The sequence below is a fragment of the Sebastes umbrosus genome, chromosome 1, assembly GCF_015220745.1.
Source record: "Sebastes umbrosus isolate fSebUmb1 chromosome 1, fSebUmb1.pri, whole genome shotgun sequence".
NCBI lineage: Eukaryota > Metazoa > Chordata > Actinopteri > Perciformes > Sebastidae > Sebastes > Sebastes umbrosus.
Genome location: NC_051269.1, coordinates 25,727,332 through 25,755,007, shown reverse-complemented (window position 1 = coordinate 25,755,007; position 27,676 = coordinate 25,727,332). Strand labels below are relative to the sequence as shown.

The 27,676-nt window shown below is 39.4% G+C and overlaps 2 protein-coding genes across 7 annotated transcripts; both read left to right on the top strand.

The window, feature by feature from the left end:
- Window positions 1-643: 643 nt before the first annotated feature.
- On the top strand, window positions 644-21,717 carry tmcc1b (transmembrane and coiled-coil domain family 1b). Of its 5 annotated transcripts, XM_037777568.1 has the most exons (9): window positions 756-770; window positions 929-1,028; window positions 9,009-9,182; window positions 12,951-12,994; window positions 13,767-14,544; window positions 17,360-17,779; window positions 19,529-20,013; window positions 20,107-20,242; window positions 20,326-21,717. In XM_037777568.1, exons 5-9 carry the CDS (start codon window positions 13,942-13,944, stop codon window positions 20,638-20,640), a joined length of 1,959 nt encoding a protein of 652 aa, XP_037633496.1. In that variant the 5' UTR covers window positions 756-770; window positions 929-1,028; window positions 9,009-9,182; window positions 12,951-12,994; window positions 13,767-13,941; the 3' UTR covers window positions 20,641-21,717. The 5 variants fall into 5 exon arrangements, with proteins under 5 accessions (XP_037633479.1, XP_037633496.1, XP_037633487.1 ...); XM_037777551.1 differs by lacking the exon at window positions 929-1,028 and having other exon boundaries at window positions 644-770; XM_037777559.1 differs by lacking the exon at window positions 756-770 and having other exon boundaries at window positions 783-1,028.
- Window positions 21,718-23,356: 1,639 nt separating this feature from the next.
- LOC119485624 (transmembrane and coiled-coil domains protein 1-like) lies at window positions 23,357-27,524 on the top strand. Of its 2 annotated transcripts, none has more exons than XM_037765441.1 (4): window positions 23,357-23,506; window positions 25,742-26,166; window positions 26,249-26,381; window positions 27,078-27,524. In XM_037765441.1, the coding sequence occupies exons 2-4, from the start codon at window positions 25,868-25,870 to the stop codon at window positions 27,387-27,389; spliced, it is 744 nt and encodes a 247-aa protein (XP_037621369.1). In that variant the 5' UTR covers window positions 23,357-23,506; window positions 25,742-25,867; the 3' UTR covers window positions 27,390-27,524. The 2 variants fall into 2 exon arrangements, with proteins under 2 accessions (XP_037621369.1, XP_037621308.1); XM_037765380.1 differs by lacking the exon at window positions 23,357-23,506 and adding an exon at window positions 24,365-24,692.
- Window positions 27,525-27,676: the final 152 nt, after the last annotated feature.

The window sequence follows — 27,676 nt, the reverse complement described above, 5'->3', positions numbered from 1 at the left end:
GGATCATATAGGGATCATGGATCATATGTGATCATGGATCATATAGGGATCATATGGGATCATATGTGATCATGGATCATATGTGATCATATGTGATCATGGATCATATAAGGATCAAATAGGATCATATAGGGATCCTGGATCATATGTGATCATATAGGTATGTGATCACGGATCATATAGGGATCATATGTAATCATATAGGGATCATGGCTCATATGGGATCATAGATCATATAGGGATCATATATCATATAGGGGTCATATGTGATCATACAGGGATCATGGATCATATAAGATCATATGTGATCATATAGGGATCATGGCTCATATGTGATCATATAGGTATGTGATCACGGATCATATAGGGATCATATGTAATCATATAGGGATCATGGCTCATATGTGATCATATAGGTATGTGATCACGGATCATATAGGGATCATATGTAATCATATAGGGATCATGGCTCATATGGGATCATAGATCATATAGGGATCATATATCATATAGGGATCATATGTGATCATATAGGGATCATGGCTCATATGGGATCATAGATCATATAGGGATCATAGATCATATAGGGATCATATGTGATCATACAGGGATCATGGATCATATAAGATCATATAGGATCATATAGGGATGGTTATGTGTGCCTGGTACTCAGCTGTTCTGACGTCGAGCACGCTGTCTGACGTCACCGTGGGAGTGTTCCACCATCGGGAGAAATGAACGGTCATCAACACAATCCTCTCAGCGCCCATGTAAGTTACAGCCAGCTAAACACTCATTATGCGGAGCGGTCTATGAATGAAATGTGTTTCCATATGCTGTTATCCGGTGTGAACAAGGGTTCCGGTTGATTGACGTTGTTTACCCGGTTGTCGCTGGCCGCCTGGCGGGCTGCCCTGTCTGTCTGTAGCTAACCATGGAGCCGTGGAGCTACAGACTCTCTATAGCAGCCTGCTAACTGACAGCCTGAGCGGACAGGCGGCGAGTAAGCGCCTGATTTCACCACCCAGGTTAGTCTGGATGGGTGGATGCTAAGTGTAGTTACATGTGAGTGATTAGGAATTAATGCTTAGTAAAGGTTTAACGTTGGAGACAACACCCAGGGCCGGATTCAGTGATATTAACAGACATGCTGCATTAAATTAGACTATAGCTGACTCTGAACAATTTTTGACAAATTCTTGGCAATACACAGCCCTAATAGATAGATAGATAGATAGATAGATGTATTTTATTGATCCCAAATTAGGAAATGATTGTATGACAGCAGCAGGTTATGCCACATTAATATGGTGACATTACATGGTGGCCACAGTTCAAATCAGTAATGTTGGGTAGTAAAGTTGAATGTAAAGGCACATGAGTCTGCATAGATAGTAGGGGTGTAGGAAAATGTAAAAAATATTGATTGATTAGGTTTTGTGATACTGTATCAATTCTCAAAGACACGGTATCGATTTTTAATTAATAGTTTACATGCAAAGATTGACTGAAAGATATGCACCAAAGTAGTGCTATGATGTTGGATGTGACAGGGTTACTGTGATAAATGCTAATGCAGATCTCACTGTTCTGACTGCATAGAAAAGTTACCTTTTTTTTTTTACTCAGATTTTCTTGCACATGGTGGTGTGTTCTTTATGCTATGACAGTTTTCCTAAAATTACATTAAAAACATTCGCAATATATCGCATTGCTTACAGTATCGCAATATATCACAATATATTGAATCGTAACCCTTATATCATGATACGTATATAGATAGATAGATAGATAGATAGATGTACTTTATTGATCCCAAATTAGGAAATTATTGTATGACAGCGGCAGGTTATATAGGCATTGCACAGGAACAGTAAACACATAGTAAATTTCAACACTAGAGATAAATATCTATAGAATACATAATATAAAGAATATATCAGAATACATATACCTGACTACAACAACTAACATATAAAATATAAACATGTGATAAAATACTATATACATTAGCAAAATGATAACATATATTAGCAAAGAGTATACATTATTAGTAGCTATAACAGTAATGCGAGGTCATTTCTTTTGGTAAACAGATGCACGCTGTTCCCTATAGCCTTACAGCTTACATAATTTGTAAAACATTGTCTGACATTTATCTGGATGGGTGGATGTTAAGTGTATTTACATGTGATGTGAGTAAGGAAAAGATAATTAATGCTTTGTAAAGGTTTAACGTTGGAGACAACACCCAGGGCCGGATTCAGTGATATTAACAGACATGCTACATTAAATATGACTATAGCTGACTGTGCACAATTTTATGACTTTGTCCTCAGTTAAACTGTCTTTTTATTACCAAATGTAAAGACTCTATTATGCAAACCTACACTGCTGTGAGGACTTGAACACGCCACCGTGAAATACAAGACTCCCAAGGTGTGATTAAGAAAGCCTGGTGGGAGGACGTGACAGATGGCTACCCAATACCTCCTCTCTCCTCCATATAGACTCTCCATATAGACTCTATTCACCTGGTGTGTTGGAGCTTCTCACACCTGTGAGGGCTGTTTCATGGTGGTATCAGGATTTTCATCCATCTCTATGAAATGGAGTTACATTTTTTTAATTGTTAATTATGTGTACAAGAGTTGATAAGATAAGATATTCCTTTATTAGTCCCACAGTGGGGGAATTTGCAATTTATAGACATATATATATATATATATATGTGTGTTAGAATACATATACCAGACTACTACAACTAACAGAAAATATAAAATATAAACATGTGATAGCAAAGTGTATGAATTATTAGTAGCTATAACAGTAATGCGAGGTCATTTCTTTTGGTAAACAGATGCAAGATGTTCCCTAGCCTTGCAGCATACATAATTTGTAAGGTATTGTCTGCCATTTATCGAAACCTGTTACCATCCATTATAAAAAAAATAAAAAAAATTGTTGTTTTACAACAGCACGTTATCCAGGCATTGCACAGGAACAGTAAACACACAGTAAATGTCAACACTAGAGATATATATCTATATTCAATTCAATTCAAACTTTATTGCAGACTCAAGGTCCAGATAAGATAAGAAAAGATAACATAAGATAATATATTCTTTTATTAGTTCTGCAGTGGGGAAATTTGCAGTGTACAGCAGCAAAGGGGATAGTGCAAAAAACAAGATGCATCAGCTATAACAGAGTAAAAAAAGAGCTAAAGGAAGTGTAACAAAATATGAACCATTTAAATAGAAGGAAGTATAACAATAGGAGCAGTATATACAGTATTGACAATAAACAGACTATTAACAAAATTACACAAGTGGAAAATGATATTGCACAGTGAGAATGAAATGAAATTCCACCTGAAAATATCAGGTTATTGTCAGTTTTAGGTGTGTAAGTGTAAGTGGTCCACTGGGCGGTGTTAAGTGTAGTGTAATGTCATAAACGGATGCCTCAATATTTATGACTCAATATCTTTATTAATAATGTGACATTTGGGTGTGACAGTTGTTACTTTATTACATTTTAGTAACTGTATCACTAAACTGTAATGGTATCTATGAGATTGTGCAACAACCAAAATGCTGATGTAGGAGTATTTCAAGTTATTTGAACAGGTATACCACATTAATCTATGGTGACATTACATGATGGCCACAGTTCAAATCAGTAATGTTGGGTAGTAAAGTTGAATGCGCATGAGTCTGCATAGATAAGTAGGGGTGTAGGAAAAATATCAAAGATATTGGATATCGCAATATTATGTTTTGTGATACTGTATCAATTCTCAAAAACGCTGTATCGATTTTTAATTGATAGTTTACATGCAAAGATTGACTGAAAGATATGCACCAAAGTAGTGCTATGATGTTGGATGTTACAGGGTTACTGTGATAAATGCTAATACAGATCCCACTGTTCTGACTGTATAGAGAAGTAACCTTTTTTTACTCAGATTTTTTTGCACATGGTGGTGTGTTCTTTATGACAGTTTTCCTAAAATTAGATTAAAAACATTCGCAATATATCGCTTTACTTACAGTATCGCAATATATCACCATATATTGAATCGTAACCCTTATATCATGATAAGTATCATATCGCCAAATTCTTGGTAATACACAGCCCTAATAGTTAGGCAGATAGATAGATAGATAGATAGATAGATGAACTTTATTGATTCCAAATTAGGAAATTATTGTTTTACAGCAGCAGGTTGTATAGGCATTGCAGAGGAACACTAAATACACAGTAAATATTAACACCTAGAGATAAATATCTATAGAATACACAATGTTACGAAATTCAGGTGTCAAAGCAGCAAAGCGCAGATACAGAGGTACAGGTGTACAAAAGATTATAAAACAATAAATAGAAATACAGAATATACATAGTAACTGGACATAGTGAATGGACATAGCGTGTACTGTCCGTCAATAAAAAAATGTAGTATGTAATAAAATAAATAGATGTAATATGTGCAGTCTATAAAATGGTATATTGGGATGTAGAGTAAAGTAAGTTTAAAGTTTAAAGTGCACCAGTGGTTAGAAGAGGTGGTTGCAGGTAGTGCAGATAGATGCAGATTTTTTTTCATTTATTTATTTGCACATAATATAAAACTGCACAAAATCCAGTCAGTGAAAAAAAAACAAGAAATGTATCAGGAGAGGTCAAGAAGCCACAGGCTTATACAAAGGACCTCCTCCCAACCCCAGAAGAAAAAAAAACAATAACAAAAAAGGAAGAAAGATCTAAACTATCATAATTTTAAAAATACAATAAAAGTTAAACAACAACAAGAAGTACACAAAATGTGCAGAAAAACCCTAACCATACTGGAAAATAATCCAATAAAAACAATGAAATACATACAAAAAACAGTACAGAAGAAAAGAAAATATATCTAAACATATCAAAAGATAATTAGACATCGTGAATTAAATGTGATGATAATTTCCTTTTACAATGTTCTAAGGATAACGAGCTCTTGATAATAATAATGTATTTTGGTGCTCCATATTTGTACACTACTATATCTGAGGGAGTACTGGCCATGTTTTGTTTTTGTAAAAAGGCAGGTGAAGATGATTAACCTGTCTAGTATTATATGAATGAATTTGAGAATTAGATTTAAAGAAGTTGCTAAACGATGATGGTAGAGAAGAAGGCAAGAACATACAGTATTATAATTAAAAGTTTAAATGCTCTGGTTGTTATGAAGGCAGCTGTTATACGTGCTAACTACTCAGTACACAGACCCTGACGTATTTACACATACAGTAACATAACACTTTGACTCCGCCCCGCCCCGCAGCACCGGTGTGCTCCGTGGAGGAAAACGAACACCCCCCGGTGCACCACCACAGTTAGCCTGCCCTGCTAGCTACAAGAGGAGCAGACAAGCCATCAAAACCGGGGTCAACGATGTATCCGGACTTTATCTACCTCCACGGTTGGCACCACCCGACAATAAAACGATAAACTACATTGATGTTTTCAGTAAATATCTCCTACAGCCGAGTGTTTTTAAAGGCTAAGGCCTACGACCGTTGGTTAGCAAAGGGATGCTAATTCCATCCTCTTCTTATCTCTAGCTAACGTTACTAACGTTCAACCGTTGACCGACTAGTCTCAGTAACTTAGCAACGTAAAACGGTTGACCGTTAGGCTCAAGACTAGTCTCAGTAACTTGGCAACGTTCAACCGTTGACCGTTGGGCTCAAGACTACTCAGTAACTTAGCAACGTTCAACCGTTGACCGTTGGGCTCAAGACTACTCAGTAACTTAGTAACGTTAAACCGTTGACCGTTGGGCTCAAGACTAGTCGCAGTAACTTAGTAACAGTAACTTAGTAACGTTAAATACAGACCAGTATTTATGATGACTTTTATCACTCCAGCTGCTTTATTTAATATTTAAACATACGTGTAACTACTGTTACCCTCCATGTATAATGACACCAATGCACCTGTAACCTATCGAGTCATTAACTAACCTGAGCCGTGTGGTGATAGTATAAAGCTCTCTAACGTTAGAGTGTGTGTTTTAATCAAACTGTGTGTTTAACGTCGTAACAGAAAAGGGGAAGTTTATTGTTACTAGTGAAGGGTGAAGTGGTGATGATCTCATCGGAATGTATATCCGCGTATTCATGCGGAGAGCGGTGCTCGTCCGGGTACGTTGTTGTGTTTAACCATTTGTGGTGATGGTGAATTATTCTATCTCAGTTGTGGCTCTAGAAGACAGGAAGTGGTTCATCTCCTGCAGATATAGACCCAGGAGGCTGTTAGGCACTCTTAATTAACATCACAACAGTTAATTAAACTCCTTGGAGGCCTGTGCTGTGCATGATTAAACCACGTTTTCATTTTGCCATTTTTAAGTTATGAAGCCACAGACTATAGTTGGGGGCAGAATAACTGCACAGCTATCTGAATAGCCCAGACTCTAATAGGCTATATTATTGCTTTATAAAGTTGTTATGGTTAACATTTAAAGGGACTGTTTGCAAGAATCAGAAATGCTTGTTAACAGCGACATCTGTGGCCGTTAAGTCAACGAAAGTCAGTGCACCCGGTCGGAGGCGATAACGTTTCTCTCTTCACAAGACACGGGAAACCTCTGTTGGTCTGGAGGAGCTGCAGCAGTTATTTCTGCACAAACGTCCACTGTACATTCACTAGATTTGCTCAGAGCTACTAGCTCTTCTGCAGTGTGTAGTGTGCGCGCATCCACGTGAGGTGGAGCGAGCTGAGCGAAGGCAGGCAGGCAGAGGAGCAGAGACTCCAGCCGCACGCGAGCGCGCATAAGCAAGCGTGCATGGGACACCGACCCGGGTGATTTATACGTGTAAGAAGTTACAAACAGTCCCTTTAAGTTATGAAGCAGGGTCTGAAATTAAGTTTTTTCCTCACGTGCCACTGTGGCAGGTCACTGAACATTTCTACTAGCCACACAATTTTTTTTGTCTGCCACTTCTGAAATCTATGTAGAACGCTTCAGAATCGTAAACACTAGGACTGTGTATAATAGCAGAAAAAGTAAAAAAAAAATAAAAATAATACAGCCAACATTTCCCCTTTTTTTGGCAGGTGGCAGGTGTTTATTTCATTCCCTGTTATGAAGCCACAGACTATAATTGGGGGCAGAATAAGTCCACAACTACCTGAATAGCCCAGACTGTAATAGGCTATATTATTGCTTTATAAAGTTGTTATGGTTAGCATTTAACCATAATAAATTTATAAACCATAAGCATTTATTGGGGATTGGTATTTCTGTGCACTAATGAATGTTTTGGTCTGTCCCAACTCAATTTTATTACATGTGTCATATAGACAGGTGTATACATGAAATTTGACCTCTGCATTTAAGCCATCCTAAGCATTAGGAGCAGCTGTAAAGCTGTAAATAATACTAATTAGGGCTGTCAATCGATTAAAATATTGAATCGCATGATTGTCCACAGTTGATCGTGATTAATCGCAAATTAATCACACATTTTTAATCTGTTCAGAATGCACCTTAAAGGGAGATTCGTCAATTATTTAATACAAATATGCTTGCTTTATGCATATGTATGTATATATGTATTATTGGAAATTAATTGATAACAAAAAACTGACAAATATTGTCCAGAAACCTTCGCAGGTACTGCATTTGGCATAAAAAATATGCTCAAATCATAACATGGCAAACTCAAGCCCATGTCTGTAAAGGGGAGACTCGTGGGTACCCATAGAACCCATTTTCATTCACATATCTTGAGGTCAGAGGTCAAGGAACCCCTTTGAAAATGGCCATGACAGTTTTTTTTGCGAAAATTTAGTGTAAGTTTGGGGTGTTATTTAGCCTTCCTCCCAACAAGCTAGTATGACATCGTACCAATGGATTCCTTAGGTTTTCTAGTTTCATATGAGCTCGCTACAACCTAAAAATTGCAAGTTGCATTAATGTGTTAAAGAAATTAGTGGCGTTAAAATTAATGTGCGTTAACGTGTTATTGCGTTAACTTTGACAGCCTTAATACTACCACTACTACTACTAAAAATAATAATGATAATGATGGTAATGATCATTAACATAATGATGGTTTTAGCTTCCAAGATGTTTTACTATGTTCACCAGCTAATGGCTAACCTCACAAGATCAAGGTGGCTGCTGGTTTTGGAGCCAGTTGCTTTCCACCTACTGCAAAACTTCTCCTCTGATCTAAGAGCTGATCGGTTTACATGTTGGTTCAACAACATGATGTTTTATAGAAACTTTTTCTTTCTTGTTTAATTGGAGAAATTTTGATTTTATTTGTTGGATTTTGCATTATGAAGGTTTATTCTGTTAACAGAATAAGTGTTGTGTGGTGACATTTATCAGTCAGAGAGATTGAATGCATTAAGCTGATATTACAGATAGTTCTCTCGACTGCATACAATTTATGATAGTTCTGGTCTACAATATATATTCATGAAGTGATACAAAACCATTGGTAACAAATGGGATGTGAGGATTCTTAAAATAACATCTGATGTGAAGCCCTGATGGTATAAATATCTGACAGATCAATGACTATAACTATTGTCCTGTTTTTCTGCTTTCATGTCGCCACGTATTTTGACGATTCATATTTTGAATTTATTTAGTTTGAGGTGGACAGACCCAGCAACCAAGTCTGGGCAGCCGATTTATACACAGCGGTAAACTGATATGATGGCTGCCTTACATGAAAATAATCAATCATTACTGAGGTTAAACCATAGTCTGGATGATCACAGATAGCCTATGTAGTGTAGCATTTCATTAGGATACTCTGTCCTACAGTAAGATATCATTAAAACAAAAAATATTAGAGACTTTTTATAATAACATTTTATTAAATCGGGGTGTCATTTGTGTGTCTGAAGTTGTCAGTTTCAAAATGTGAGAAAATTCCCTTCATAACAAACCCTTTCTAACGCTGTCTTGCCTCTGTGTTTTTTGTTTTTCTTTGCAGCATGTGATTTTTCTAAATGTCCACGGAAACAGCTGACTAAAGTTTGACAGCTATCCCACCAGTTTTCCAGTTGTGAGAATTTCCCGGAAGAAGCAGTGCTGGAAATTTGCTCGGATTAAGCCTTTTCCTGTGTTAATAGATCCACAAATCATCTGCTGATGACCACATCTGAAGGTATGTTTATCTGCACTTGGACTCTTGCTGAACTGTGTGTATCTCTGTCATAATGAAGTTGTATAAGTTATTTATTTTTAAAAGAAGAATATCAGTCAAAAGAAGAAGATTAGTAAGCCTATTAAGTATGTATGATTGTTAAAAATAGAAGAAAAAAAAAACATTTTTCAGAGAATTGTATTTGTATATTGTAAGTCCCTAAAAATAACAGGAAATTAATATCTGATACAATATTCACAGGAAATAATCTGCTCAAAATTAATTCAAATCGCTTGTTTAACACAAACTTCCTGCAGTTGTTGCGTTCACTATTTGGGTTAATTGTACAGTTTATTAGTTGTTCTGTACGGTTATTGTTATGCATTGAATATACACCGATCAGCCATAACATTAAGATCACTGACAGGGGAAGTGAGTAATATTGATTATCTCGTCACAATGGCACCTGGCAGTGGGTGGGATATATTAGGCAGCAAGGGAACATTTTGAAATTTTAACTTTGTTTAAATTGCTGAAAGTGTTAATGCTGGTTCTGATAGAAAGGTGTCAGAACACACAGTGCATTGCATTTTTGGTTACGTATGGGGCTGCGTATCCGCAGACCGGTACGGGTGCCCATGCAGTCCTAATGTTATGGTTGATCGGTGTAATGTTAAATATCCATAAAATATGTCCCTTAGTCAGGGGTCGTCAGTTTACTCAATGATAGAAAAGGTTGGGAACCACTGGTCTACATACATTTTAAAGCAAGTGAGAAGAAAAATGGAGGGAGAATGCAAAGGAGCTTCATCCCATTTTAAATATGCAATATAAACATGACTAAATTGATTTTTTTTGTAAACACAATCTGAAACTTACGACGGAGTATTAGGGACACATTGAGGGAAAAATAAATATCTGCGATTTCAAGAATAAAGTAATAATAAAATAAAAGTTGTAATTTAATTAGAATAAAGTAATACTATTTCAAGAAAGAAAAGTCGGTAATATTACGAGAATAAAGTCATACCTTTACAAGAAAAGAAGTCGTAATATTACGAGAATAAAGTCATAACTTTACGAGAAAAGAAGTCGTAATATTACGAGAATAAAGTCATAACTTTACGAGAAAAAAAATCGTAATATTACGAGAATAAAGTCATAACTTTACGAGAAAAAAAATCGTAATATTACGAGAATAAAGTCATAACTTTACAAGAAAAAAAGTAATTTGTGTGCTAGTCTTAAGTGATATGTGCAGATGTAGGAATACTGGAATAAAGCGTGTAGGCCTCTGCTGTAGCAATGACCCAAGAGGACACATTGCTCCCAGATCAAAATGGACTTGCTGTCATTAAGCAGAAATGTTTCTTTAACACGAGTAAGAGCTTAAATGCTTCTAGATATGCAGAGCATTCTGTAGATGGTGTGACCTTGGAGCACTGCATGTACAGAGAGTGATAGGCGAATGTTGGCTGACCCACTTTGAAGAGAACACTTTGCCCTTAGCCTAGAGGAGTCGGACGTCATTGTAATTTCATTGTAGATGAGGGATATAGTTCCGTGTCTGTGTGGACTGTCTGTTCCTATGTCTTGTCTTTAGTTTCTACTGCAGTACGTAGCACTGAGTCACTGAATGACTGTCACTCTCTCTGTCTATGATCAGTGATTCAGAATCCGGAAATGTGGTGGAAGAGAAACTGTTTTTCTGATTGGAGGCATTCACAGATGAAGCTTAGTGTTAAACCAGCTGTCTACATAGTTGTGTAGTCTATATATGATAATTGATAGCTGTAACATTACGACATTATATCAAAGAGCCAGATGTGCAACTGTACCCGGCATCTGTGAGTTTCAAAGCAGCAGCCATGAAACCCCGCATATTAGGGCTGCAACTAACGATTATTTTCATTATCGATTAATCTGCCTATTATTTTCTAGATTAATCGATTAATCATTTGGTCTATAAAATGACAGAAAATAGTGAAAAATGTCCTTCCCAGTTTCTTAAAGTCCAACGTGATGTCTTGTTTTGTCATTCCAAAACCTAAAAATATTCAATTTAATATGATATAAAACAGAGAAAAGCAGGAAATATCCATATTTGAGAGGCTGAAAACAGGATTTTCTGCCATATTTTGCATGGAAAAATTATTTTAACAATTAATCAATCGATTAGTCGACTAATCATGCAACTATACTGCACATGCGAACCTGCTCTCAGGAGCGTAGACAACTCTGGTTTAACACAATGTGTAACATAACTACATTATGTAAACTTATGTTTGAGTGAATGCAGTTGCCAGTAGTGTGTTCATACTTAAAGTATTGCCCTTACACAGGGAAGGATGCTTGATGCAAATAATCTATTGATGTTTTCATTTGTTTTGAGTGAAATGAGCCATGGCAGTAAGTGAAAAGTAATGCCATTTAAAAATGAAAAACCTGCATGTTAATCAGCAATACTAAGGGTAAGGGTACTCTTTTCATTATTGTACTCTTCACTACCACCTACCCTTTAGCAGAGTGCTTTCTTATCCAACACTGCAGATCTAACAGCAGGACCAGCAGTAATGAGTCACTGTGTATCACTAATGGAGCATTTCATAGGGTTTTTTGGTGCTAGATTGTGCTGCTGGCTTGTTAAGTGATACTTCGTGCTGACTCGTGGAATCGTTTTTCCATTTGTCTGCAAAATAATCCATGTACTGTACTATAGTCAGACCCGTCAATTTAGGCTTTGGATATTTAGAGAAACATGCTTCTTCTCACTAGTATGCCTTGTAAAACAAGTAACGTGAGCCGCAGAGTGCAAAACCGTGGTAACGCCTTTCGCATCGATCAAAGGCCATCCTTACCATAATAACACTACTTTAGGAGCAACGGAAGTCCGATGGCGGCTGGCGGTACCATGGTTTTGCACTCCGTGGCTCACGTTACCGCCGTTTCACAAGCCATGTCGGAGAATTACGGTGGCCTTTGGGTAACATAAAAACATGAAAGTCTCTCTCTAGAGCCAGTGTTTGGTTTTGTCCGTTCTGGGCTACTGTAGAAACATGGCGGGGCAACACGGTGGACTCCGTGAAGAGGACCTGCTCCCTATGTAGATATGAAGGGCTCATTGTAAGCTAACAAAAACACAACGATTCTTATTTTCAGGTGATTACACACTAATGAAAACATAGTTATGAATATTATATTCCATTTCTGCAAACAGATCCCCCTTGAAATGTTTCAAACTGCTCCTTTAAGGATAGCGTGCACATTTGTTGGCTCGTTGGCCTGGGAGATAAGGAAGAACAGGAGGTCTACCTCAGGCTATCAGGGCTACAGATGAGTTGTGCAGTGACGGCTCCTTTGAGCAGCGCTCATGCCATGTTTACTGATAATGTCTAAGTAGAACTATTAGTATTATTAGGTGAACAGTGTCTAGAGCTTCTGTCGTGTTAATGTTGTCATGTCACGTGTGCTGTAATGTACAATAGCTGCCATTATAACAGAACAAGGCTCATCGTGCGTCGACTTACTGCTGGCTCTTAAGATTTTAAACAAAGGTCCATTAGGTTCGTTGACAATTTCATACAGTCAGCATGTTAGAAGCTTTTAAGTCTCTCATCTGGTGTAGCACCCCTTTACATATCCATTATTACCAGTTAGTTGAAGGTTTGTGTTCAGGTCTGTTTATTTCTTAGTGATGCTACAGTAATCCTATTTTTGAACCTTTTTCCCTTTCTGTTGTATGGAGCATATTATTTAGTTTTTTTTTTCTTTCTATTTCTGTTCATTTAGCCGATCCTGAGTTGTGAGTCAGTAGAGGAGAAGCTGGGCTGATGGTAAGCTTTCTGTCACACTCTATCTCACCTCCTCTCTGGCTTTCTTTCTCACTGTCTCATTACATGTTGGTAAAGCAAATGTTTTTTATGTAATCTGTCATCTGAGAGCCAAAGTCTACAGGGTTTAGGCTTGTTATAAAATGAGCTGCAAAGAGAGGAGACCTCCGTGGATCGTTGAACACCTTAAACAGATGAGAATTGGATAATAATCACTGTCCGTTTAGAATTTCATTTATGTTTTCCACACTCTTTGTTAGCCTCATCCAAGCACTCTCTATTATGTTGATAATTAATTTCCATAATGAATACTTTCTGAAATGTAATTATTCAACATTTGTACAGTCAGGCTTGAATATGCAGAAATAAACAATAGAAAGTGATTTCAGAAACAGCCTCAAGCATTGACCTTCAACATGTGCAATATAACAAACTCTGACATTTCAGAAACTGTTCTCAAAGCTTGTTTATTTTGTAAGACTTTGTGTTTTTGCATTACCGGGTTGGCACTGTCAGACATGCCGCATGCTGTTAAGCTAAAACGGATACCTACTGTTTTCATTCAGCAGAGAGAAAATATAGCTTTTCTTTCAATCATGAATTGTTTTTGACAAAATGAACAAGAAACCTTATGTTGAACTGTAAGAAAGTGGTCATGTCTGTGTCAACCTGCACCTGCACCTTAAGTTGCTTTGTGTTTTTATATTCTGCTGCTTATTATGTTCATCACTCACTGCTGCATGTCATAATTCATTTTATTTTCCTTTTGTGGTAGACAAGCATGACATTGAGCCAAGCCACAGATGCATGTCCACTCAAAAGGCCCAACTGAGCGCCGTCCCCTCTGCTTCCCGGCTTTCAACCAGTCGCTCAGAGGGGGGGTGTCGACGGGGCGTAGCTAGTCCCCTGCACCCCCGAGTAGAACCCCACTGTGAAACTGGAGGTCTCTGATGGATCAGGGTAATAGTGAGCAGAGTCCAGAGGAGCCGGACACAGGAGGCCGAGCGGAGCCGGAGATCGGCAGGAGGGCGTCGGAGTCAGAGCATGGCTTGTCCAAAATCACCCATAATGCCCTGGAGAACATGGGAGCGTTGGGCCATGGCCTGAAGCAGTTCTTCCAGCCACAGCGCCGACGCTCCTCCGTTTCCCCACATGACTCCGTCTCGTCCTGCACAAGCGCCCCTCCCTCCGAACCCACTGATGTAGGGTCAGAAGTAGGGGACGCTCCCGCTTCCTCGGCCCTCCCTTTGGATTCTGACAACCCTGCCGCTTCCGCCCCTCCCGCAGCTCTGAGCCGCGTTCTGCAGCAGATCCGAGGTGCTCCACCAACGATGAAGCGAGGCACCAGCTTGCAGAGCCGGCGCACCAAGGTGGGGGGCACTGGGGATCCTCCCCAGAAAGGTAGCCCACAGATCCACCGGCGCAGCACCCATGAAGCCCTGCTGCAGGCTGGACGCCCACGCTCCTCCTCGACCACAGATACACCCACCAGCCCAGCTCTAGCTGACATGCTGCTGACCTCTGGTTACCACTCAACCGAGGAGCCTGACAAGGTGAGTGTCAGTGTTGTTAAGTGGTCCAGGTGTGAAATACACCGTAGCCAAGCAACAGTACATTATTTACAGAGTAGGAAGTGATGCACTGGGAGGTTTGTGATATAGGTTACATAGGCAATGCCTAGAGTGCCAGTGTGTGGGGGCGCATGGAGAAGGAGAAAAAAACGAATCGCTTGGCTCTTCTTCTGTGAGTCATAACTCAGTCAAATCTGAACACACAGACATACTCACTCCTGGAATAAGCGTGACTTTCCCTTTACAGGGATATCTGCAATGTCCGTCACAGATAAACGCCCATAGATTCAATTAGAAATCATAGAAAAAAAAACGCTTCTTATAACTTTAGAACTCGTATTCATCAAGTTGAGACGTTTTCTTCAGTATCAAAAGTAATCCAGTAATTGTTGTCTGTGCACTGAGGACTCAGGAACTGCTAATAGATAATGCAGTATCACTTTCCAAGATTCTAATTTGCCAAACCGCAAAACAAATACACGCAAAAAACTGGGCTCAAGGTGATGCCAACAGATAACTCACTGACTCCATGGCAACATATTTCCTGCTTGCTTTCCCAAAGCTTGATGGGAACTGTCGTTCTAAAACTCACAACCTGTTTGTCCCAAATAAAAGAAATTAAATAAAAAATGATAGCACTGACATTTAGCTCTTTCTTTTTGCACTTAATACATTTATATGCATTAGTCTGAGTGTTCCACCAACATTATTATATCACTGCACAGCTCCTCTATTCATGTACAGTATTTTCGGTGTGTTGGAAAAATACATTTTTTAATTTGTAAAGCCTGCTTAGCACAACTTCCATAACAAAACATGGCATTATATTACTGAATTCAATCCTAAAATTGTGTATTCATAGAAAAGTTGGCTTCAGGACATAAAACATTCAAATGCAATTCATAATACAGAGAGACACTGTGCACCCATGAGGAAACAAATGCATTGTGTTTGTTTGCAACCTCGCTGTAAATGCAAAAGATTAAAACTGATTCATGCACTAATATCTCCTGTGCAACAATGTCAGAACAAAGTGAATTGTGCACACGTGTTAAAAGGCTGTTAATGGTTTGTGTTTGCCTGGATGAACCGGTGAATGGGGAGATGAGCTGTCAGCGGTGGAAGGTCAGCGTTTGCCTTTGAGTGGTTGGTGACTCTGTGCTCTAAGCCTTTCTAAATTTAGCCTTTTGCTGTCTCTGAGTGTACTTGGGGTCAGAGAAGGCTTGTAGGGCTAAACAAACTCAAACTTGAGAGATAATTTCTTTCTTTTCCTTTCTTTCCATTGATATAAATCTGTAAACAATGTCTACAGTGTTATTACACTATACTGTAAAAGGGTGTAAAAGAGGACTTTACATAACAGATTAAAAGAAAAGATGAAAAAAATACACTCAAAAACGGCTTTATTTTAAAGTAGCTTAACAAAAACAAAAGTACAAGAATGTATGAAACCTGACACAGTAATCAGAGCAGACGATAAGAAGTCTTTTCACACTATATGGTCATTGAAGTAGCGGCCTTGATGCCAGCAGTATGCCAGGAGAATCTCTGGAATGACAAATAGGGAGAAAGTAGACGTCGTAAGACGAGGGGGGTCGTGCCACACTGAATTAAGTTTATCAACAGATGTCATAAGCAAGATGGAAACATTGCACCCCCCATTTGTTCCTTCCTATTCATCTTAAAAAACGTATGACCTGTAATTTGAAATTGATAATCCTCAACTGAGGTTGATTGATCCTCCGTGGAACACGAGTCATCTCTTTGTCACCCCGCTTGGTAGCTTTCAACAAAGACAGATAAAAAATGAATTAGCCAAGAACCTGTTTTTTGCTGCAGTGTTTCTATTACTGCTCTATTGCTAGATACCTGCAGTTTAAGATAACATGCATGGACTCAAATAGGTAATTTGTTGGTAAATGTTAGTGTATAACTAAAACAGTTCTGTAAAGTTATTCATTAGCAGCTCTTTGTAATCGCCTCTGTTGGTATAACATTTTAACTACATCCTCCTGTACTGTATGTTGTCAGATAACACAACGTTCTATTCTAGCTTAATGGTTCACATTGAAACCGGTCCACGCATACTTTACATCTTTACATGCAGTTCTTCAGAGTACAAGGAGCTCAAACAGCTGGCACATTTCCAATAGGGGCTGGGAGCTGTTTTGATGGGTCCAATTCAGTTTGTGTTAACTACCAGGATTTCATTTTTTACCTCTCCTCTTGTTGCCTCAGTTTGAGCCTCAAGGCTTTAATGACTGTTTATGGCTTCACATTATTTGCGCTGGGCTTTTTAACTAAACTACCTCCGGAGGGGTAAAATTAAAATCAATGTCATAACTCCTTCTCAATCCTCAGTTAACTTGGCCTATTTTTTGAGCTTTTGTTCCCCACAACAGTCACTGCATCTCTCCACCTGTGACTCATTGAACCGGAGCTGTGACGGGAACTTTTGTTTTACAGGCGCCATCTGCTGTTGTGAAATGTGAATGCATAGTGACAAGTGTCTGAAGGTTTCAAATGTTAGTTTCCAGAGAAAAAAAACAGCCTTATATTAAAGCCAATGCAGCTGATTTAAAACAGTGTTCACATTAGATACTCTAAGAGTTCTCATTAGACAAAACCTTCAAAATTATAGAGAGAGACAATATCATTAACACCAAATTGCTAAGTATTATCAGCGTCACATCGCCCAGTGCTCGCACAATAATGCATGATTAAGTCCTATTGTAACAAACTTCAAATGATCAAAAGCATTTTTTCATATTTTTACCTTTTCTGTTTTTTTGAACAGCTGGATCGTTATGATGGATCAGGCCCCGCTGTGTCACCCAACACGCTCCCGTACGGTGCAGACGGGTATGATGTAGTTGACAGTACCCCAGACCCCCAGCGAACTAAGCAGGCCATTGCCCAACTCCAACAGAAGATCCTCAAACTCACAGAACAGATCAAAATTGAACAAACCGCACGCGACGACAACGTGGCCGAATACCTGAAACTTGCCAACAACGCAGACAAACAGCAGAGTGCACGCATCAAACAGGTGTTTGAGAAGAAGAACCAAAAGTCAGCTCAGACGATCCAGCAACTGCAGAGGAAGTTGGAGCATTACCACCGGAAGCTTCGAGAGGTGGAGCACAACGGCATCCCTCGCCAGCCCAAAGATGTTTTCCGAGACATGCACCAGGGGCTGAAAGATGTCGGAGCCAAGGTGTGTTCTTTTCCTGGTCTCGTCATTGTTCTTTTGTCGCCAGAACCCACTCTCAGGAAGGGTTCCATGTCATTTTATTAACAAAAACTTTGCATCCGAAAAATATTTCACCTAAATTTGTTGACTGAGTAACCAATAAAATGAATAATGGCTGCATTCCATTTAGGTGTACTAGTATGGCACATGGTTTACTGGCACACATAAGTGGAACAGAGTCAAAATCACCAATAGCAGTTTATGTAGTAGTTTTGAATCAGGTGGATGTCTCACTTGAAAGCAGAAACCTGAATTAGTTCCTCAGTTGTTCCAGTTAAAGGGTCGGTTCACCCAGACAAAACAAAAACGTTTCCACTTGCTGATAATGGTATGTAGCCATGCAGATATTATTATTTTTTTTAATGTGTGTTTATTATATTTGAGAGTATAGCAGGAATACAAACAACAAACGAGAAAACAAAAACAAAACACAAATGGATAATAACCACAGTCATATTTAAATGAAATACAAAGCAGTTTTTCTTTAAAAAAACAAAACAAAAGTGTAAATACATAGTTAAAAAAGAACGAATATACTGTACACAACAAGTTGCTTTACATTGGACACAACACACTAGTCCTCACACTGAAAACACTTCAGTACAAGGTCCCAGATCTTATCGAACACACCTCCTCTATCGTCATTATGAAATCTCTGCCTCTCCACATGTAATACTTCATAAGGGTTGCTGCAAATCCTACGTGGATCCAGAGTCCATTTTCCACACTCACAAGATTAACTTCAGTTCCAAACAAAACAGCCATTTCGGCTATGAGTGGATCAGGTTCCCAAAGCTTCCCAAAGCTTCCCAAAAACCTCTTGAGAAACAATGAGAAATGCTTTTCCAATATGTGTAAAGTTTACTGCATGACTAGAAAGAATGTGTTACATTACAGATCATAGACTAAACATTGATTACAAACAGGTGAAACAGTAAAAAAGCTGTGTAACTTTTCCCTGGAATGATAGTCTGTGTCACGTTTTAAACTGTATAAGACTACGTCTGACATTAACTGAACAATCATGTATACTGTATACTCTTTAAACATCCGCCCCAGACCTCATTTTTCTAGTTCTACATTCCCATGCAGATAGCAATTAGTTTATGGCACTCAAAGCACTAAAAAGTAATGGGTGGAAAATATTCATTATCTCAAGAAGGAACCCTCCTGGTTAGCCCACAGTGCAGAGTTAGCTGTTAGCTCCAGTGATTTGATAAGAGCCTTGGACTTTATAAAGACTGTTGATGGGTTTTCACTGCAGGATCATAATTTGTTCTAAAGTAATACAGATCACACTGTTCCTGTGTTTAATGAGTAAGAGATGATGTACAGCGAGCCGGTTATTGTTGTGAAAGAATCCCCGCGTCAGGGTCCATCTCTCATCGCCCTGAAGGGGGATTCTTTCACAACAATGACCCGCTAGCTGTACATTATCCCGCTTATTACACAGCTACTTATTTAAGAAATCAATATTTTGACACAAAAACGGTCCACCAGAGTCTGACATCAGAACTGCGCCCATAGCAACAGTCTGCTATACATAGAAACGGTCTGTTATACATAAAATTACAAACCGCAGAACACCGTGATTTACCAATCAGAATCAAGTATTCAACACAGCCGTGTAATAAGGAATGTTAACGTCTGTCAGGCAATTTACAATAGCAGCACGACGCAGCCTCAGTACTGACCTGAACTCACTCATTACAGGTGACAGGGGGCCTCTCCAGTTTCTCTCAAGCCACTCATTCTGCAGCTGGAGCCGTGGTGTCGAAGCCGAGGGAAATCGCCTCCCTCATCCGCAACAAGTTTGGCAGCGCTGAATATATTGCGGGCCTGAAAGACTCCTTGGATGAAACCCAGGGAGATGAGGGTGTTGGCCCCGGAGGAACGAGGGCCCTCGGAACAGGACCGCTGCAGTCCAGCCCAAAGTACGGCAGTGATGAAGACTGTTCTAGCGCTACTTCTGGCTCTGCAGGAGCCAACAGCACGACTGGAGCTCCTGGAGGCCCCCCTAGCTCCAAGGGCAACACCCTCGAACACGGCCAGGCCTCAGGCTTTGATGCTATACTCCATGAGATCCAAGAGCTCCGGGAAAACCAAGGTCGACTGGAGGAGTCCTTTGAAAACTTAAAAGCCCACTATCAGAGGGACTACACGGTGATCATGGAGGCCCTGCAAGAGGAACGATTCAGGTATTATATCCTATACACTGTAGTATAGTAGGTCTGTCCGGGTATAGAAGGAAAACGTCCTGTTTGTGATGTACTGTTGTCGCTGTTTTGCAGGTGTGAACGTTTAGAAGAACAGCTCAATGACTTGACTGAGCTGCACCAAAATGAAATTCTCAACTTGAAACAGGAACTAGCCAGCATGGAGGAGAAGATTGCTTACCAGTCTTATGAACGAGCGAGGGACATTCAGGTAAGCTTCACCAAGTTGAACGTGATGTTTCTGATTTTTGTCATCAGAGCTACTTCACTGACTGTCGTATCTCTGAACTGTAGGAGGCGCTGGAGGCTTGTCAGACGCGCATCTCCAAGATGGAGCTGCAGCAGCAGCAACAGCAGGTGGTGCAGCTCGAGGGTTTGGAGAACGCCACAGCACGGACTCTCCTTGGAAAACTAATCAATGTGCTGCTGGCCGTTATGGCAGTCCTTTTGGTGTTTGTGTCCACGGTGGCTAACTGTGTCGTCCCCTTAATGAAAACACGCAGCCGCACGCTTTCCACGCTGCTCCTCGTAATCCTCCTCGCCTTCCTCTGGAGGCACTGGGATGCCATTTCAGAGTATCTGCATCACTTTCTTCTGCACCCCAGATGACCGTCTTATTTAAATGATGAAGGGAGAGAGGGTTTGGGGCTGATGTGTGAAGGGAGGACACTGACCCATACAGGGAGTTGAATCTCAATAGTCCTTCCTTTTCTTCCTCTTCAGCAGCTTCTCAAAACACTCAGGAGGGGTTGCGTCAGAGGTTTTGTCACTTTATCTTTTTCTGAAATATGTTTTGAGAGGAGTAAAACAGAGAATAAGGGGAGAAAAGGCTGGATGTTTGGTATCGACTTGCTATCTTTGGTGCAAATGGCACAAGCACATTAGTGTGAGGGTGAATGGGGCATAGTTGAAGGAGTGGCTGAGAGAACCGCACACTTGATTTCTCTCTTTCTGAGTGAATTTGTTTACATGTGGAGAACTTTGCATTGTTTCCCCACAGAAGAAATTGTAATTCAGAGTTTTATTACTTTTGAGCTGATTCAAGTGGTATTGTTTTGAAGTCACCGCTATTTTTAATACAGCTGATTTGATGGCTTTTTATTTTTATTTTAACTGTAATGAGCCGACAGTGTTCTGCTGACTTAGTTGTCCATATTCTCTTTTTGTATGTTCTCTCTCTTCTGGACTTGCTACTCTGGTTTTTTCAGTCTGCTCTTTCCCCTTTCCCCCTTTACTCAATCTTTTCAAATTTCAGCTTGTGTGACCAACTCTTCCTCTTCCTGCTCACTACACTCTGAAGAATTGGGTGCTTGCACATCAGCTACATTGCTCTGGAATCAGACTTGTCACTGGATCAAATAGTAGTGGGTTCTTGACTTGTTTCTTATGGATGTGTGAAGTCAATAACACTGGTTCTGCCACAACCAGGATATTACTATCAAGAACTTTGAAGTTTGGAGTTGCGACCCTGCCCTCTGGGCCAACTGGATTCTACTATCCTGGTGGCTTTTCCACTGCAGAAGAATAATCTATGAACTGAATTAACATACTTGAAGAGCGGTTAAAAGTGCTCAAAGACTCAGTGCTTCCGTACTGTTTCTATTAGTGACAATGAAATAGTAATACTTTTTAGTTGATTTTTTTATTTTTTAAAGACAAATAAATTTGCTGTTTTAAAAGGTGAAATTGAAAGTTGAACTTATTTGTCTCCAATGTCATGAAGTTGCTAAATTGTACATCATATATTACAATACAAAAAGCGTCTTGTTGGGGTCCCTTTGGTTCACTTGTTGCCCATATGTGTGGAACATACTGTATTTAAGAAAGTAGTTGTTCTTCCAGGTTTTATGAACTCAGTCACCAGTGTGAATCTTAATTTGTAGGAGACAGGTAATCCCCGAAGATTTACAAAACATAAAAAAGATGATTAATTGGATTTAAGGCCATGGTTTCTAACTGACTGTTCGGGCATCTAGTGAGGATTCCCCCTGGGCGCCTCCCTCGGGAGGTGTTCCAGGCACGACCAGCTGGGAGGAGAACACGGGGAAGACCCAGGACTAGGTGGAGAGATTATATCTCCACACTGGCCTGGGAACGCCTCGGGATCCCCCAGTCATAGCTGGTTAATGTGGCCCGGGAAAGGGAAGTTTTGGGGTCCCCTGCTGGAGCCGTTGCCCCCGCGACCCGACCCCGGATAAGCGGTTGAAGATGGATGGATGGATGGATGGATGGATGGATGGATGGATGGTTTCTGACTGTAGTATGCCTAGTTAATACACTATCCTGCACATATGTTATTTTGTTGCTGTCTTACTTGTTTCAAAGGTGATAAACCAAAAAATGTGACATATTAACACTCAAACTGAGTTTACCACTCATTCCTTCCTCCTAGTACTGCCAACGTCTTGAAGTACATTAGGGTTAGTGAGGGAGGCCAACAAGAGGCCTTTTTCATAGCAGACATTTTGACATGTCACAGCAGGACAAGCACAAGGGTATTTCATAATATTAATGATGGCTGCATTACATTTAGATGAGAAATGTCAAAATGTGTGCTGCCAACAAGGTCTAAGTCAGGGGTCAGCAACCTGCAGCTCTGGAGACACATGCGGCTCTTTAGCTCCTCTCCAGTGGCTCCCTGTGGATTTTTTAAAAATGGAAATGAATAACTGTTTTTTGTTTACATTTTCATTTTTATTTATCATTGTTGTAGGTTTATGGTATGACGGTACGATGGAGTATTAGGGCCACGTTGAGGAAAAAAATAAATCTGAGATTTTGAGAATAAAGTCATAATGTTACGAAAAATAAAGTCAGAAGTTTACGAGAAAAAAAGTCGTATTATGAGAATGAAGTCATAATATTATAAAGTAGTAATTTTATGTGTTATTTTCTTTTTTCTCTCGTTAAGTTATGACTTTATTCTTGTAATATTACGACTTTTTTTCTCGTAAAGTTATGACTTCTTTCTTGTAATATTACGACTTTTTTTCTCCTAATATTATGACTTTATTTTGGAAATCTCAGATTTTTTCCCCTCAATGTGGCCCTAATACTCCGTCGTACATTTGCTCTTTGACTCTCACTGCATTAGACTTATACACTATATACTTAGACTTTAAGATGTGCTGCCTTCATCACAATGCTCAAATGTTTTGCAGCTCCAGACAGATTTTCTTCTTTTTTTTTTTTGCCTAAAATGTCTCTTTTGATGGTAAAGGTTGCTGACCCCTGGTCTAAGTGCATCAGTGTGTGCAGAAGAATATACTGAATGTTTAATAAGCAACTGTTTAGCTAACAGGTACAACCAAGCCAACAGGAGAGTCAGTCAACACCGGTCTGTGCAGCCCACACAGTCCTCAGAAGAAGAGGTCTCTAATCAGGCACAATAATTAAAATCACCTGTGTAGGTTGACCGGAAGTGAAGGCCTACAGGTCACTTTAAGACCATTTCCCGTGTCCATGCGCCTTGGAGGTAGGTGAAGTGCTAGAAACCCCCTCTCTGCTTCAAAATCTTTGATTGATTTGACCCAGCTTTATTTTGAAAATGAACCTTGTTCAACCTGACTTCATCCAGCTTTCCCTCTGTACATCGGATTTACAGTTTTTGGCTAGATAGATAGATAGATAGATAGATAGTAAATTTATTGATCCTGAGGGAAATTCAAGTTTCCAGCACCACAGTTCCATAGTGCAAAACATGTTAGTAAAAAGGCAGTAAAAAAGTTAGTAGTGCAAACTACAAAAAAATATACCAGATATAGAAATACAAGGAGATGAAGAAAACTGTTAAAACTGAATATAGAGCAGGGTAACAGCTGAGATACAGGACTATTAAAAAAAATTAATATAGTGCAGAAGAGACTGTTAAAGGTGAGTATAGTGCAGAAGAGACTGTTAAAACTGAGTATAGTGCAGAAGAGACTGTTAAAGGTGAGTATAGTGCAGAAGAGACTGTTAAAGGTGAGTATAGTGCAGAAGAGACTGTTAAAGGTGAGTATAGTGCAGAAGAGACTGTTAAAACTGAATATAGTGCAGAAGAGACTGTTAAAACTGAATATAGTGCAGAAGAGACTGTTAAAGGTGAGTATAGTGCAGTAACTCCAGTAGTTTAGTCTATGAAAGTGCACTGTGTGCATTATTATCTTAATTATAACCACATTGACTTTAACTAATGCATTTTGACAACTTATTAAAACAACTCTTAACATAAAGCACAGCTGTTGATGGTGATTAATATCAGAGGATCCCAATATTATAAAACTGTTTTAATCTCTATTTCATATTTCTCTGAATACTTCACTGTTGCTAAGCAACATGAACACCCGTTAGCAGACTGGACCGTTAGTTTAGCAGAATGCTAGCCGTTAGCAGCTAACACTTAGCCGTTAGCTAACTGTTAGCAGACCGTCGTGTCGCTGTGTACATTCATTATTTTTGCACGCAACGATTACAAACTGAATGCCGAGAATGTTCAGAATAGTGTTATGATTGTTTACAAAATGCTAACTGCTTTTAAATATTAACGCAAAGTGAAAACATCTAGTGTGCTAAACTAGCTAGCTAAGCTAATAGCTAACGTTACATCTGTTCTGAATGAGATGTGATGTAGATACCTGACAGGCTGGAAGACACTGAAATACACAACTTAAGCTTACTAGGTAAGTAGCTACCAATGTAACGAAGTTTATGTAAATTCATCCACATTACAAAAAGCATATTCTCTCATTTATGTGGCCATGCAGATTTGGGTTTTAATTGCAGGCCTTGGGTTATCTGTTAAATCTCTGCAATTCAGTGGAGGTGAATGGACTTTTGGTGATGCTTAAAGCAATGAAATGTTTTTCTTTTACAAATTTGACATAGTATTATAGTTTTATAGACTTTTTTGATAGAAACTGGTTCCAATAAAACCAGTTTACATCGAGGTAACAGCATCCTTCAGGCCAAAGACATACATGCACCAAGGCCTGAGAGTCAAGTTGAGTGCTTTCCTGGTTCATTCAGTGTTTTGTTACTAAAACACACACTCCCATAATTTTAAAATTACCATTTTATGTACAAAAAGGCCACATGTTAATATATTTTATTCAATACGACATAGCCATCTAATTCTGGTGGAAACAGTGGATGCAGGGGTTAAGATGGTAACGTCATACCAGACCAGAGAAGAGGTCTCGTGGTCAGATTCTCACCTTGAAGAAACATTTTGTCTATGCTATTGTAATATGAAAAGCAAGATAAGATAAGATAAGATAAGATATTCCATTATTAGTCCCGCAGTGGGGACATTTGCAGTGTACAGCAGCAAAGGGGATAGTGCAAAAAAAAAACAAGATGCATCAGCTAACACAGTAAAAAAAAGAGCTAAACAAAGTGTAACAAAATATGAACCATTTAAATAGAAAGAAGTATAAAAATAGGAGCAGTATATACAGTATTGACAATAAACAGACTATTAACAAAATTGCACAAGTGGAAAATGATATTGCACAGTGAGAATGAAATGAAATTCCACCTGAAAATATCAGGTTATTGTCAGTTTTTGGTGTGTAAGTGGTCTACTGGGAGCAGTGCTGGTTGTGGAGTCTGACAGCTGCAGGAAGTAAGGACCTAAGAATATGGGTTTTGGCATGATCAAATTAAGTTAAATGCAAAATGGTTCAGTGGCCTGAGCAGTTGCCTATTAACCCAATCCTGCCCATTACAGGTGACAGGTGGTCTCTCCAGCTTCTCTCATCAGCTGGAGCTTTGGTGTCCCAGCTGAGCAAAGGCTCCTCCCTCATCAGCCAAAGTTTGGCAGCACTGATAACATTGCAGCCCTGAAAGACTTTAGATGACATCCAGGAGAAGGAGGGTTCTTAGGACAGGGCAGCTGCCCTCCAGCCCGAAGTTTGGCAGTGATGATAACTGTTCTGCTACGTCTGGCTCTTCAGGAGTCCATGGAGGACCTCCTAGCTCCAGGGACAACACCCCTGACCATACCCAGGCATCAGGCTTTAATGCTATACTCCATGAGATCCAAGAGCTCAGGGAAAACAAAGGCCACCTCGAGGAATCCTTTCAAAACTTAACATCCTGCCACCAACAAGACTATGCATTGATTGTTGAGGCCCTACATGAGGAGCGATACAGGTAGCATATGCTTACTATAGTACTCTGTGGGCTTAAAGGAACCTTTCCTGTTTGTGATACTGTGGTCATTACTATTTTGCAGGAGTGAACGTTTAGGAGAACAGCTCAATGACTTGATAGAACTGCACCAGAATGAAATTTTGAATTTGAAAGAGGAGCTAGCCAGCATGGAGGAGACTGCTCATCATTCTAACCAAAGACCAACAGATATTCATGTAAGCTTCACTAGTGTACGTCTTTTTCACAGCAGACATTTTTATGTCATAGCAAAAACAGCACAGGCGTTACTAACGTATAGGTGAGCCAGTTCCATTCAGGTTTATTGGTATGAACAATCGTTAATTAATATTAGCTACACCTGTGCTTTTCCTGCTGTGACCAGTGTTGGATTACAGTACCAACAAGGCAAAGCAGGTAACTGCCCAAGGGCCTCTCAACCTCAACCTCAGGGACCCTGAAAAATCCAGGCATGTGTGTCAGCTGGTTTTGGTAGTGTAGTTGAAAATGTGTTTAGGAAAATGCACCACTAAAGCACAATATCCACTGACATAAGGGCATTACTGTGGGTATAGTTCCTGTTTTGAAGAGGGTCCCTGTGTAAAAATCTAGTTTTAATACTTGCATCAATTCGTTAAAAGCTGCATATTCATAAATTGAAGTGTATTACCAGCAAATCAGGGGCCAACTAGTATTCCCGTAGAGAAAAACTGCTCACATTGCACAGAGAATGGGGGTTGCGGGGTTAATAGGAGCCCTGGGGCTCTGTAGCAGGTTAATTTGATCATGACTATCACAAGTCAGAATATCTGCCATGGAAAAGATGTATGGATGAAACGATTGGTGCTCTGTGTCTAATTCCTCTGATAGGTCATTAGAGCACCTTCACTGACAGTTTTGTCTTTACCCTGTAGGAGGCGCTGCAAGCATGTCAGACACGTCTGTTCAAGATGGAGCAGCAACAGCAGGTGGTGCAGCTTGAAGGTTTGGAGAACACCACAGCACAGACTGTTCTTGGAAAACTAATTAATGTGCTGTTGGCTGTTCTGGTGGTCATTCTATTATTTGTGTCCACAGTGGCTAACTGTGTCACAACATGCAACCGCATGCTTTATACACTGCTTTTTGTAGTCCTCTTCTCTTTCCTCTGGAGGCACTGGGATGTCATTTCAGAGTATCCAAAATACTTTTTCTGCACTCAACATCCTGACAGGGGAGATCTATAAAACGGTCTCAACTGCAGCATCAATCTGGCATCTCTTCAGGAATGTTGTGCAAAAGACTTGAGCATTAAGGATCCATATTTCATGTTACTCTTCAGTGCAACAACACTCCCAATAAACAAGTGAAATCAGACTCAAGTTCAATTTTAAAATGTCCATTTGTGTTCACAGGGTAACTTGTACATCCTTTATATTGCCAGTTAGATTTAAAAAAAAAAAAAAAAGAAAAAGAAAAAAAACTTATTTAGGAGGCCACTTCAATCATTACCTTTTGCAGTCTGTGCTGCTGT

Excerpts from the sequence above, each read along its gene's own strand:
- tmcc1b (XM_037777551.1), top strand. The coding sequence starts at position 13,942 with ATGGATCAGGGTAATAGTGAGCAGAGTCCAGAGGAGCCGGACACAGGA. Across the intron at positions 14,545-17,359 it reads CAACCGAGGAGCCTGACAAG|CTGGATCGTTATGATGGATC; the intron begins GTGAGTGTCAGT and ends TTTTTTGAACAG. Across the intron at positions 20,014-20,106 it reads CTGCAAGAGGAACGATTCAG|GTGTGAACGTTTAGAAGAAC; the intron begins GTATTATATCCT and ends GCTGTTTTGCAG.
- LOC119485624 (XM_037765441.1), top strand. The coding sequence starts at position 25,868 with ATGACATCCAGGAGAAGGAGGGTTCTTAGGACAGGGCAGCTGCCCTCC. Across the intron at positions 26,167-26,248 it reads CTACATGAGGAGCGATACAG|GAGTGAACGTTTAGGAGAAC; the intron begins GTAGCATATGCT and ends ACTATTTTGCAG. Across the intron at positions 26,382-27,077 it reads AAAGACCAACAGATATTCAT|GAGGCGCTGCAAGCATGTCA; the intron begins GTAAGCTTCACT and ends TTTACCCTGTAG.